At 24.5% G+C, this 15,704-nt stretch overlaps 1 protein-coding gene across 2 annotated transcripts in view; it reads right to left on the bottom strand.

Moving 5' to 3' along the window:
- LOC129615935 (CUGBP Elav-like family member 1) overlaps positions 1-15,704 on the bottom strand; it is a 123,795-nt gene that overhangs the window by 96,467 nt on the left and 11,624 nt on the right. For both annotated transcript variants that reach the window (XM_055531365.1, XM_055531364.1), the window contains exon 2: positions 2,053-2,958. In XM_055531365.1, coding sequence (XP_055387340.1) covers positions 2,053-2,591 — 539 coding nt within the window. In that variant the 5' untranslated portion in view covers positions 2,592-2,958. The remainder of the gene's footprint in view (positions 1-2,052; positions 2,959-15,704) is intronic.

Below are 15,704 nucleotides of genomic sequence, written 5' to 3'. Positions count from 1 at the left end.
AAGCCTCACTAATAGGTAGACCGTATTATCCTGGAACCGTAGTATTATACTGAAATAATCCCCATACTATTTTTTCTAACATTCTTATATACATTCCTGTGCAAAAACCAAAATTCATAAAAATTTTTTCAATAATTTTTTAAAAACTACAATTTCTATTTTTCTTTGAAAATATTTTATTAATAACATTCCATAATTTTTATACAAACCAATTAAATAAAAAAAATTTTAATAGTAAATTTTAATATCCCAAAATAAAATCAGAAAATTATGTAATGTTATACCTATAATTTCTTTACATACATATAAAACAAATTTAATACTATCATTTAACAATACTATAACATTCAAATAAAATAATATAAAAGAATTAGGAATTAATATGGATGAAAAGATAATCACAATTGAATATAATAAACAAATATGAAAAATGCCTATACATATATATGTACATACTGTATACATACTTACAAATTATAATAATATATAATATTATTCTCATATTCATCATTATTTCACATATTATTTATATTATATAAACTATTTACGTATAAAATAATAATAAATTACTTTGTTAAAGCAAATCATAAAAATAAACACATAAGTAATTAATTCTTTACATAATATATTATTATATAAATAATATATGTGTATATCTATATGTTTAGTACATTATATTTAATCAATCTTATAAATTACATCAAAGAGAAACATTAACACCCCATCCTTTTGTTATTTTATTAATTTTAATGATATTATAAACTATAATATAATATTGCTATTATATAATATTTATGTATAATAAGTATAACATTAGAAAATTTAAAAATTTATATAATGATTTAATTTTATAAAGGGGCCAACATTCTCTCATATTTCTAATGTATATACATATATAATATGTGTATTTATTATAACATATATTCTTATAATAAGAAAATATAATATTATATCAAGTACCTACTATAACATAACTTTCATATTATGCATGCTCATATGAGTATAAAGGCATGTATAACACTCATATATTATATAAAAACATATATATAACGCTTTTGATATATGTGTAGGTTTATTCCATTAAATACGTATCTAAATATTAAAAGGGTAGTATGTATTCCATTAATATTAAATTTAATTTATAATAAAGTGACCATATATACATACAATTTTTAGATTATATACAGATTGTACATTATATACAGAATTCAAATTTTTTGTAATAAAATCTTTAATTATTTGCCGTTTTTTATACATCTTACATTTTCTGATTCGGCCTTCTACAGGGCATAACAATGTATACAGTAGATAGGTACGGTAGTCAATGCGGAAGTTTTGCACAATTCCTGTACTGCCAAGGAAAGTAAAACAGAATGACAAAAAAATATACACCAGTCAATGACATGGGTAGAAATAAAATGAATGACCCCTAATAAGGTTTGTTTTGTGTAGGTCTTATATTCCCTATGGGAACAACTAAAGTTAGCCGTGCATGCAAGCTCACTAGAACCCCCGAAATAATTCATAGTTTACATTACATGAGATGGACAATATAAGAAAATTTTGTTTTCATATTATCAAATTTTTTTTCGTTTAAATTTAATGGTCACTCCATCTCATATTTATGTACATATACATATTAAAGGATCTCATGTTTTTATTCATTTTAAATTGATATAATTTTCAAAGTTTCAATTTCTTTATAATTTATGGTACACACGTAACTATACTCGTTATATAAAAATATTTTAAGTATAGTCCATAAAATGCCCTATATATAGGAAACCATTGGAGCATCATCAAAGTAAAGATAATATTTATATATGTGCGCCTATAGATATGCAATATTGTAAAAAATGTATAAAAATTAAAAAAAAAATTAGTTTTTTATGTTTTTTTGTTTTCTAACTGTAAAAACAACTTTAACATCTAAATTTTGTTTGTTTTTTTTTTCAATTCAAAGAAAATAAAAATGAAAAGGAAAATGAGAATGAATATGTAAGTTATATAAAAGATAAAAAATTTAAGAAGAACAGAAAACTTTCAACTTACCGTATCGTATTAACTAAATGCGGTAATTGTGTTACAGAACAACTTGTTATTTCTCTCCTCTGATACGGATGATATGTTAAATGTGAATATGGATAGGAATTTAAACGATGATAATGATTTTGATGTAAACGTGAATATAAGATTTTTGAATGTGGTGTTCCTGTTACACCTGCTGCTGCTGCTGCTGCAGTTGCTGCCACTTTAGCTGCTACAATTGAATTAAAATTACAATTTTGTTGATAAATTTTATGTTTTTTAACAAATAGTGCTGCCGTTTTTGTATTATTACCACCACCAACACCAGAAATTGTTGCCGTCTTTGTTGTTAATGTTATTCCAGATGATGATGTTAATTCTGAGACGTCTGTTGATGGTGATGGCAATACTGTTGCTGTTACTGCTGATGATGTTGGTGATGTTGATGACGATAACGGTAATAATATTGGTGATGATGGTGTTGTTTGTTGTGTAATAATATCAGATCTTGATAATTTATCAGCTAAACATTCCAAGGATTTCAATTTCAACATATCCAACATAATATTATCCTCTTTATAGTTTAAAATTTACTGTTATAAAAAAAAAAATTATATGTGTGTTTCCGTTTTTGGTTTTTTATTTTTTTTTTTTTGTTTTGCACTTCTTTTCTGTTCTTATTCTTGTTAATCTTTTATATATGATATTTTTTCTTGCGTCCTTGTTACGGTTTTTTCTGTTTTTTAAATGTTTTTTTTTTTTTGATGCCCGTTATATGTTTATTATTTTTTTTTGTCTTTTTATTTTTATTCTGTTTGTTTTTGCGTAACACGATTTTCGATTATTTTATATTTTTTTTGTAATGGTTTTGTTTTTTTTTTTCTTTTATATTTTTATATTTGGTTTTTTATTCTTGTTGTGTGTAAAGTTCTTGAAAAAAAAATTTAAAAAACAAAAATTATGAAGATATTTACAAAATGATAAAACGGGGAAAATTTGTCGAAAAATTCGACAAGAACAAGAAGAAAAAAAAGAAATAAAGAAACCAAATAAAATACGAAAAAAAAAATAAGAGAAAAAAAAAATTTTTTTTTTCCAAGAAAAAACAAAAGCCTAACAATATTATTTTTAAAGATTTGGATAAAGCACTTAATCGTATGTAATATAAGACAATATACAGGGTCATTTCTTAGCTGATGAATAATTCAAAACTAGCAATTAAGTATGCGCCAGAACAGACATTCTTATTGGCATTTCTATATGCAATAACAACATTCTTTTGGCAATCAAAGTCAATTCCCGAATTCGAAAGATTATTCGGAAATCTCGCAGGTTGGGGGCCGAAGTCTTTGTCCTACTCACATTGAGCCGTAAAATCGTTTGTTATACTAGACTTATATCTACTATTGTTAGATATTACTTTTATCTGCAGCCGTGAAGAAATCACAAAAGCCCGCCTGAAGCACTTTAGCCTTAGACAGACAACAACCTCACACTCGCATAGAAAATTCTCTGCCGTCTAACCTCTTCAGCTTAAAAACGGTTTATAACGGTATAGAATATCTTTTTTTGCAATTGGAAATAATAACTGAAAATTTAAGAGTCACGCTTAATGTTTTCAAAACAACTTACTACAAATCACTTTCAGTATTTTAAGTGTATTTAGAAAGTAAACGGTGTAATTTCATTTTATTAAAAATTTTACTCACTCCAGTGCAGACTATAATTACAATTTTTTTTAAGTAGCCTCAATAATTGTATAACTATTGTGGGTCTATATACGAAAAAACTATATAGGAGTAGGAAATATTTACAAAATATATAAGAGTTCAAAGAAAATTTAATATTACTTTGAACGAATGATTCGGAACTGAAAATTCGGTTCTTACAAATCACGATAGATCTCGATGGAATCAGTTCTAGACTTTACCTAAAAAATTTTTCTAATTATAAAAATTTTTACATTATTTCTTATTACACTACAGCGTATTATCAAAAATTAAATTAATTCCAAAAAACACCTTATATTAAAATAATATTATCTAAATTCGAAATACTATATGGATAAAATATATTCAATTATATAATATTCAATATATAGATACACATGTAAGAATTAATATCTAACTCACAATTTAGATAAAGAATGAGTGAGCCACAAATTTACCCAACCAGGAATGGAAAAATATTCAATGAACTGAAACAATTTAGTTTACACATTTACCCTCTCTGTTTTATCTTTATATGGTTGGATAAATTTCCAAAAACGAGAAAAAAAACAAATCTCCTTCTTGTTTTTCTCTTTTTTTTCCTTGTGCTATATTCGAAAGCTCATACACAAACATGTGCGTCAATATACACGTTTCTAGTTCATTCATTCCTTTCTATATTCCTTTTTATTTATTTTTTCTTCTATTTTCTAATAGACTTTTCTCTTTCTTTTGACAACACATGATTATAAACACTTATACGTACTATTATGCATATATATACATACGTTGCACACATGTATACATACATACGCAAAACAAATTTACATTCTTTATGCCTAAAAAAATATATGGAATACTTAAAAGGAACTTTTTAAAAATTTTTTGAATATTTTGAGCCTATAAACAAAAAAAAAAAAATTGCCAAAAAAAAAATTGTATAAAATTCAATTGAAATGCATATATGCAAAATATTCTAAAATTTTGAAAGCATCAGAGGAGAAATTGGGTTATTCTTGTGTTCGTTCTCTCTGTTTGTTTTAAATGTATGATAATTATGAATTTTCTTAATTTAATTATAATTTTTTTATACCTTGATGTTCCTTATTCGTATTACATACTTTCTATATCAGTCATTATCCTGTTATATTGGAAAAAATATTTTTGGAATATAGGACCGGAATCAATCTTAATTCTTTTCCCATTGTAGTAAAAGTAGCTCTTTAAAAATCTACGGCATGATTGGGTAGACCTTTAAGAATTAACAATTATTAACAGCAATTATAAATGAAAATTAAAATATTTTAAAGAAAAATTAAATATTCCCATATAAAATTGAATAATAAATTTAATTAAATTTTCAAATGTAATTACGATTTGAAAAAAAAAAATTTTGAAATTTTTTTCTTTAAAAATTTGATGTCGAATTTTTTTTTCTTCTAATTGGGTCATAATAATTCAAAAGTTGAAGAAAGTTTATTCCGATACTAAAAAGAAAAATTCGAAACAAACGGATACGGAAGATTCAGTCCCCTTTAACAGACGATATAGAGTAAGTAGTTCTATTATAGAGTAATTATTGTGAGTGAAAAATATGATTGTAAAAAGAGACTACAAAATATATTATAAGAAGAGCAAAAAAAACTCTCTCACGATTTAAATTTTTAAATTAAAAAAATTAAATATGTAAGCAGCGTTCCCAAAATACTGCTAAAATGCCGAAATTGGCTACAATTGAAAATTTTGCTAAAATATGGATAAATTTCTTTCTCAAACACCAAATAAAAATTATGAAACTGTCGAAGTTCTGGTTATATTAAACCTCGAAATTGCTTTATATTAAAAAAAAATGTTATTTGCTGGCTTTTCCATAAATAGATTTCAAAATTTGTTAGAAGAAAGTAAGAAAGATACCATATTAAATTGGTGCCACCCTCCTTGTGTACAAATCTAGAATTTTTAGACAAAAACATTACTAGAAACATATTAATGTAAGCTAGGTGTAGTAGGAAATGCGTTGCCTGCATATATTTTTTAAAATTTTCATGGTAAATTGCCTTTACCGCAGCTACAGAATATATATTTTCTGACTTTAACTTTTTCAATTTAAATGCAATAGAAGTTGTATGTGGTCTCATAAAGAATTTACTATAAATACGAGTAATAAAACTCATATTGCAGAATAAAGTAAATTAATATTAATTATGAGTTAATTAGTACCGAATTAGGCGGCTTAGTATAATAATTCTATTTTACGGGACTGGATACAATTTTTTTCTCGAAATTGGATACATTTTGTTTTTACCGAGTTGGAACACTGTTTACCATCTTAAAGGTATTTATACATTACAATATTTTTGAGTACTCAATTATGAGAATTTTTAATATTTTTTTCGATTTAAAAATTTCTTTTTTGATTTGGAAGAAATATGATAACAAGGAATAATAATTTACATATTTCTATTTTAATAATTTTTATAAATTTATAGGGTAAATTAGAATACGATAACCAAGTTTGATAAGCAAATAATTAGCCACAATATAGTATAAATTCTCAACTTAAGAGTATTGTTTGCCGCGTCATTTAAGGTAGATTGAAATTACCCCTAATAAAATGTTCGAATAATCAATAAAAATATTCCTAATCAATTCATAATAACCCACTAACAATACATAGTTATCAATTATGCTTATGATTTTATTTAATAATTTTCCAACTAAAAAACTATAAAATTTTTCATTCGCATAAAAACGTTATTATTATCAAATTACGATAAGATAAAATATTTAATAATTATTATGATTTTCATTATTGTTATAATAATTTTATATATATTAAAATATTTTATATGAAATTATGTAAACAAAATATTAATTAAATACATACATACATAAACACTATAAATATTATATTATGATTTAAAGCGTCTATACAATCTCATACTACTTTATTAATAATAATTTTATTTCAATGCAATATTCAATACAGAAAAGTAAAGCAAGGGGGCGGGACGGGAGAGGAAGTCTGATTTACTGGCTGACTGACTGTCATTAAAATAATATTTTAATAAAATAATGAACATTTATTTAATGTGTGTATATGACGGGGAGAAACAAATATAATTATGAACTCATAAATCATTATAACTTGCAAAAAACAAAAAAGACAAAAAAAAAACTAAGTAATTATTTTAATTAAAAATATTCAATCATAGTTATTTTATTGAGTTAATAAACCCAATATACACCAGATTAAATAAATTTAATAAAAAATTTAATAAATTTCTGCGGAAACAAAATAGTGATGGTTTAATGAAACATTTTGAAAATTTGTACATAAATAACATATAGGAAATATTTATTAGTTTTTAATTAGGTTAATTGATTCAAAACGAGATCTTATTAAAAATTAATTATATAAGCACGATATAATTCTCAAAAAAAAATTATCATAAATTTTTACAAAATTATTACGAGAATTCATTGATAGAAAATGCAATCGCGATTTTAGATTTTTAAAATTATAATTAAATAGAATTAGTATTGAAAACGCAATATTAGTGACGTTTTTACTAAATTTTAAGGAATGACGCACCGGATTGCGTTAGATATGATAAGATTAAATTTTATAAGCATATGGGGGTCAATTTAGATAATTCATTCATTGTAGCTTTAAAAATTTATGGTGACTGCGGTAAAAATCTCCAGAACTACGGAGGAATACCGTTTCTTTCTACTCATACTGACATTCATACAATCTGTCGCATCCATACAAACAGTCACAGTATAATAATATAAGGGAGGCTGTTCTACCATGGTGCATGTTATACAGCGGTTTCTTCTGCCTCATTATTTTATTTTAATACATTTTTTTCCTTCATGTTCTTCTATAAGTTTTCTGTTATTTTCATTTTAAAAGTGCCTTCCCTTAGTTTTTTGGAATGTTATATCATGTTTTTTTGGCAAGCGTTTTTTTTTACACCTGCTATAAGCAAAAGGAAGTCGACATTCAGAAAACATAAAATTTTGAATTTCAAACAGGTAGGTAAGAGGTACCTCAAAATTTTTTTGAAATCCCGACAGAATATTAGAGCACCTATAAATAGTCCTTTAAAGAGATACCTTTTGCATGTAAAAAAGGGACTTGGTGCAAGGGCGGTGAAAATCTGGTCAACTTAAGAAGGTGATTTCGTTATAGAGTACAAAATATATGGAAGTTTTACTGCATAAATTTTTTCCTATTACCTGGAACCTCTATGGTTTGTTTTTAACAATTTAGATGAAATGAACTACATATGTGATAGTTTTTGTTTGCTATTATAAAAAGCTTGAAGATTTTCAATTGATAAATATATTCGATTTTTCCAAACAAAAATGTTAATGCCAAACGTGAACATTAAATAAGTCACTGAACCGAAGGGTAGCTTTACAGCAGCCCATTGGAAGTAGTGTTACTTTTTCATCTCTAATTTGATAAGTATTTGGTTTTCAACAGAAGTGCAAATTCTTTCAGATGCAAAAAACCGAATCTAAAAATATTTGAAAATGAAAAAGTTTTATGACAAAGAAAAAAGTACGGTACCGATACACAATCTCGTCTATATCACAACGATCTGGAACGAACTGGTTACAATCCAGGCTTTGGTCATACTAAACTAAAGGACATCTTACCACCCTCTTTGGAGATTAGGTCCGGAATGAAAAGTTTTTACCAATATAGACCCTATCCCATAGATCCTATACCTATACCCTATCACATACCAAGCGACCCTAATACAGTTTCTTTGTTTATTGTTCGTTATACAAAATTGTACTCGTTTGTATCAATTTATTTAGACAACAGAAAGGCTTTAGATCAATAAAATTACAGCTTTCCTTCCACTTTTCATACCAGCTTTCTTTTTTCTATATCCTTTACCATATCCTATGTACAGTTTTTAATTAATAATAATAATCTTGTTTAATAAATTAAGAAATAATTAATTCACATTATCCAATATTTTTATTCTATTTAACTAGAAAATAAATTCAAAGTATATGTGATACGTCTACTCTATATATATACTTACAAAAATCATCCTAAATTTGTTCATATAAAATTTATTCAAATATAATAAGGGCGTTATTCCTACCAATTTGTTTATCAAATTAAATCAAGCCAAAATTTCAAGAAATAAATACAAAAACACAAAATAAATTAATTTTTATAGAAATTAGTTCTATTTAAGAATAATTTAATTTAATTTATTAAGAAAACACCTTTTTGTTTTGTATAATTCAAACACAAATTTTCGTTTAACTGATAAGGTCCAAATAAAGGAAATCTGTTGTAAATTTTCTTGATTACCCACTTAATCGGGGGTATGGGAAAGGTTTTGACTATATAATGATAATGGAATATTGCTTAGAGTTTGATACAATTAAAATAATTTTTCAAAAAGAATATGCAGATACTTGTAGGACCTACAATCATCTTATACATTAAAAATACGTATGACACCTCTTAACTTGCAAAAATGCCATACATTTTACTATTACATTATCAACAATTATATTACAAAAACCAAATTATAGCTGGTATTATAATTCGGGTTTTAGACTAGTACATTGGCCGTATTTCTATAATTTAAACTTGCTTATATCGAATATTTTTCATTATATTGACCGACAATTCAATATTTTTTCTTTCTTTTAGTATAGACCCCATTCTGCATGATGGTAGTTTAGACGATATTCCAGGCGTTGGCGGAATATACGATTAGATTACCCTTCAATACAAAGTGTCGCACCTGTTGCATAGACAGGAAGGAGACTATTTTTCATTATCTCTGCGTGTGTCACAGGTACAGGATTTGTGACAGGGCTGGACGAGATATTTTCCTTAAATGGCTTATCTAATCCACTCGTCCACGATCTGTAATCGTACCCTCAATGACAGTTCGATGTCCACGGCGTAGTTGTTGAAAAACAACACATTTGTACTAATTAGGACGGGATGAATCCGCTGCATCGGCAAAGTAAACGAACCAATCACAGAAACCATAAATGACCAATTAAAGGAATTTAAAAAAAAAAAATGAATTTTTTTGAGTGTAGATTAATAGTTAATGCTCATTCTCATTCTTAGTCCACTTTAATAATTTATTGTTTTGTATATATATACATATATACATTTTATATATGTGTGTACGTAAATAATTTCATAATTTTTATTTTGATGTTTTTTCAGAAATATTCAGAAATTTTTTTTTGTTTTTAATCATTTTGTGTTTTTAATGTAATTTTGTTGTTTCGTGTGTATATGTGCTTGTGTGTGCGTAAGTTGACAAATAAATTTTTTGATTAAAATATGTATGTGTGTGTATGTATTTCCATATAATAATTTTTTTTTAACTGACATTTTTCAATAAATTTCTAAACCACAAACGAAAATAATAATTAAGTAAAATTTAAAAAACAAAAAAAAAAAAATGAATTGAGTAGAAAAAGTCCAATAATTTTCGTTTATCACTGAAATACACAAATATATTTTTGCATACACACATACACACATCTGTACTAAATTTAACCATAAACTATTTTTTTTTTTTTTAGTTTTCGTTTATATAGGCTTAAACATTTTATTTGTTTTTGAAACAAGAACAAAAAAACGAAAAATCAAATGAAATTTTAAAAGTTTTTTTTTTGTTTTTTTTTTTTTTTTACATAAAATCTTTAAAATATTTTTTATTTTCTTTAGCACTATTTTTGTAATTAGGTTGTGAATTAATGCTTCACTTTAATAAAACTAAAAATTATTTATTCGTTTTTTCTTTATTTTAGTTACAAAAAATGATTTTTTTTTTAATACTCGTATTGAGAATTTTTTTTTTACTTGCGCTCACATTTAAATAAAAATATTTTTTTTTATAATAAAAGCGCGTTCATATTAAATTTTTTTTTTGTTGTACCACACACATTTTTAGTTTAGTTTTCTCCCATATTTTTTTTATCTTATCTTTTATTTAGACAAAAACAAAAATATCAAGAAAAAAAGTAAGTAAAATTTTTAAGATAAGATAAGATTTTTTTTTGTTGTTGTTTTTATTTTTTTTTTTAATATTTAAGTAAACAAATTTCAATATTTTTCTCAACCAAAGTTGTTTTTGTTGTTGTTATTTTTTATGAGAATTTTTCAGGCAATCTATATAAAATAATTTATTTGATACAGTAAGTGTTCGATAATTAAAATTGATAAAAATTTTCTCGACTTATTATAGCGGCAATTTTCAATAGTAATTTAATGGGTTAATTGAAATTTTTCAAAAAAAATTTTATTAATTTTTTAGCCCTAGTAAATTTTCTAATCATAATTTTGTCATAATTATTATGCCAGAAAATAATCTAGTTTTTGTATTTATATTTTAGGGTAACTATTTCAAATGACTATATATGCGTTAATATATCAACAACATCATAGCCAAACTAAGTTATAGAAAATAGCTGGCATCTTATGAAAAGACTTAAGACTTTAAAATGCATAAATTTATACGAAAATATTTAGAATTATTTTATTATTACATTTTATTTATTAAAAGTATTGATAAAAGGTTGAACGCTATTATTAAAAATTTCAAAATATTATTATTTTGTGAGAAATTGTAATGATGTAATTTTGGCAATCGAAAATTATTTATTTCATTTGAAAAAAAATTATCAAGAAAAACATAAATTATGAAACGAAATTCTATATAAGTAATAAGATTTTTAAATATAAATGTGACATCTATTGTAAAAAAAAATCTAATATATGATCAGCATAAAACCGACTGCAAGTTAGTTTATCTAGTCTAATGAAAATGTTCCGCAATATTATGAAAATACCATTATTTAAATAATTTTTTCCACATTTTAAGGACACTGACAATCTTTCAGTTAACATACCTAGAAAAACATAAATTTGGCTTTTAATAGAAATTCTCTTTATGCTACCCGAATTCTTTGGAATATTTGATTTAGTTAGATTCAGTATCAGAGACCTGATATATTCCAAAAGTTGATCAAACCATCTTATTCCAGCATCGATTCAGCTGAACTGCACAGACTGACTGAAAGACAGACTGACATCTCTCTAAAAATTATTTATTTATGCTTCCTTTACCACAAAGAAATGCATTTCGGTCAAAAACTTGACTTGTGAAATTTGGTGCTATCACATCACCTCCCTTATTGTATGCAATCCGGTCGATAAAAAGATAAAATAAAAACTTTTTTAGCAACATTAATATTTTAATTAAAATTATCGAGACTGTACTGTACAACAACATATAAAAAAAAGCGATAAGATAATAATCAATGTTTATTTTATTTTTTCGAGAAATGTGTTACAGTTTTCATAATGAATTATTTTGTTGAACCTGCTCTTACAACCCTAATATTGTAATATATTGATCGAATACTGAAATTAAATATTTTTTTAATTAAAAACAGTATGTTTCGCGATATTGGATACTGATTTGTACAAGCTGTGTATGTGTGTATAAATTAACCCTCTAATTACCGATTAAATTCTATTTACAAAAACAATTCATGCGGCAAGCCTTATATACTATAATATTTAAATTCTATTTAATTAAAAATCATATTTATTTCAATTTTTTATTTAAAAATTACCAGCCATATTGTGACAACACGACTGATTTAAATACTAAATAGTACAAAATTTGATATTCCGATAAGAAAAGAGTTAAAAAAATTTTTTCTATATTAAAATTTTAATTGCCATTTAGTTTATATATAAAGGTTATTAATAGTATATATACAGATATGAAAATAAATTTTAATAAAAATATTCATTTATGCCGTCATAAAAGAATAACGAACAAATATTGTAGGGCTTGTATATTAAATCAACAATAATAAACAATGATAAGATATGAATTTCATTTTAGATGATTTTAATATTTTATTACAAATTTTTATTTGAATATGTCTATATATAGCTTTTTTTTCAAAATGAGAATATAGTTAACCCTTTTAAAGTAAGAGGCAAAATTTTGAATAAATTTTTCGAGTTGGTTTAGTGTTAATTATTTATACTTCTCTCCTAACTTCTCTCTTGTTTCACACACGATGTGATAATTAACACTGAGTAAAAGAGTACAAAACTGAATGAAGGTATGAAAAGAATGAGAATATGAAAGTTTTAGAGAGAAATATATGTAAGCAGTGCTGTATCAATCATAATATGCGAATAAAGCATTTGCAATAAGCACTGGAAAACACTTTATGAAAACCGCTTGAGGCGTCGAATAAATCAGAACCGGACCTGTATGGGATAATTACAAAAGAAAAGCGGATGGTGTCACATTTACAACCATCTCCTTCAAATATAAAAATAAGTTAAATAAAATAATGGTAGGGGGGGGGGGGGGACTGTCAAAATTTAAAAAAATTTTTGATTTTCAGACAATAGGGGGTGCTGTCAAAATTTTTAAAAATTGTTTGAATATTTTTGATTTTTTGTCTAGGTAGAGGTACGGCCGAAATTTTCAGGGATACGGCATGAGGCGTCAAACAAATCAGGGCAGGATCTGCATAGAAGGTAGGGGGGGTACTGCCAAATTATTTTAAAAATTTTCTAATAAATCTGATATAATTTTCTCGAAATTATCGGCGAATCAACCTATTACCAGATGTATAAAAGGCCAATAGTTACTGCTATAGCAAACTTGCGGTCGTTGTTGTCTGGCATATTCCAATTATTTATCAATTCATTTAACCGGAACTTTTATTTAATTAAGCTAAAGTACAAGTAATTTAAGATAATTTTATGATTTCTTGGTTAATTCAATGTGAACTCAATTTAAAAGGCACTATCGGTATTAATGTATAGAATTTCTTTCAAAAAAAATTTTCACTTAAAGTCACTATTCAATTTTGTGTCACTCTTATATTAAAAAATTGCACTTCACTTATTTTATTTATTCTAAAAATTTTTTAATTCAATTTATTTAGTTTTAATTTAACTAACGCACACACTCTAATATCACCATATTGTATACATATAACAGTGTCGTGTTATAAGACAAATTTTATATAATTTTAAATGAAAATTAAAAAATTATCCTCTCACTTTGATCTTCTTATATAAAATAATTAAATTCAAATATAAACTAATAAAAATTTATTAATTAAAATTTATTTTAATAATAATTCTGAAGGTAACAATGTAATTGTAAAATCTTGTACTTTATACATAATTAAATTTGTGAAATATTAAATTTGCATATATTAATAATTTATTTTAAATCGATTATATTAAAATTATTATTATTATTTAATTTAAATTAATTATTTGTAAGTATATAATAATGTAGGCCACGTAGGTATATTTTAAATTAATAAACTCTTATTATGCATATAAAATTATTTTTCATATTAGAATTTAATAAAATATAGATTTTAGAAATCTGTTGAACACTATGTGCATATATGTATGTGTGTATTGAATATCATTATCAAAATTTTATTGAATTTAATTGTTATTTATTAATTTTAATGAAATTTTTATTTAAAAATTATTTCTCATAAAACGTCAATTTGAATTCAAATGCTATTCCAATAATCTTTAAAATATCATGTGCAAAAATAAATAGTTTTCAAATTTTTATTCAACATTTAAAATTTTAAAATCTTTTATTAAATTTATTGATATTTTTTTTTTCTTAAATATTGTAAATAAATTACAAATTAAAAAAGGAAAAATTCTCATTTGACGTTTAGCTCAAAGAAAGTAAAATATCAAAATGAGAATAAACCAATAATAATAATAATAAAAGTTATAATAAAAAATTACTACACAAATTGTATGTAAAAAAAAAAAAATTAAAAAACAAAATCCTAAGACGTTATTATTACCTTAAAAAAAAATAAATTATAAAAATATTTATGTTTGTATGTATGTACATTTATTATTACTTTTAATGTATTTGTCCATAACATAAATTTTTACTAACAGTAAATATTTACATTCAATGACATAAAAATAAGTACATTAAAGAATAGAGAGAAAGAGAGACATTACAGTTCTGTGACAGGTTTTGCTCTAATACGGATTTGGTTAGGAGAAAAGTGAATTAAGACCCCATTCTATCGTAATACATGGTATACAACAATAGTTTCAAACCAAACATATGTTGCAACATAATGCTACATGTTTGATTTGTGAAATAGTATTGTTGTATGAAGTCGATTTTGCCCCGTGTTTAAAACTGTTCGCCTCAATTTTACATAAATTAAATTCAATAGTTCACGTATCTCTAACGAGTTCTTTACACATGTTTGGATTTTAAACGAGAATCTGAATTGCTTTTGAAACGATAAATAGAAAATAAATGTCCTCTTTGAATACCGGCACAATATCACAATATCACAACAAGAGTCTCTTGATTATTACGGAAACGTTCTCATATTTGACTTTATATTCTATTCTAACTTTACACTCCGAACTTTATACTTATAGTTACTCATAATTTTTATTTTACCCTAACACCATACTTTCACTCTTATTCTTGACTAAAACTCTCCGTTTACGTTAACTATATATTGTGTTTTGTAATTGAATTTTACAGATTTTGAGGAAACGAATGAATAACTTACACTTACTCCAATCATGTGGACTATAATAATAAAAAATTAATTGAATATTTCAAAAACAGTGGAAATTTTTTTTAAATGTCATTGTGTGTATAATATAATAATAATTATATTTATACACACATACATATTTGTATATAAACACAATAATATTGAATCCTGTCCAATATTTATAACTTAGCCATTATTAAAATATGACAAAACTTCATTTTACCATTATTATTTTTTTTCTATATTCTCAATTTTTGAATCGTATTTCAATTTAATTTTTTTCCAATAATAAAAACTTCAATCAATATGTAATATTGTACATATAGACTCAATCAATAT

This window comes from Condylostylus longicornis, unplaced genomic scaffold (genome assembly GCF_029603195.1).
Source record: "Condylostylus longicornis isolate FDR11 unplaced genomic scaffold, ASM2960319v2 ptg000153l, whole genome shotgun sequence".
Taxonomy (NCBI): domain Eukaryota; kingdom Metazoa; phylum Arthropoda; class Insecta; order Diptera; family Dolichopodidae; genus Condylostylus; species Condylostylus longicornis.
The sequence above is the reverse complement of the archived record's forward strand: the minus strand, read 5'-3'. Positions and strand labels throughout refer to the sequence as shown.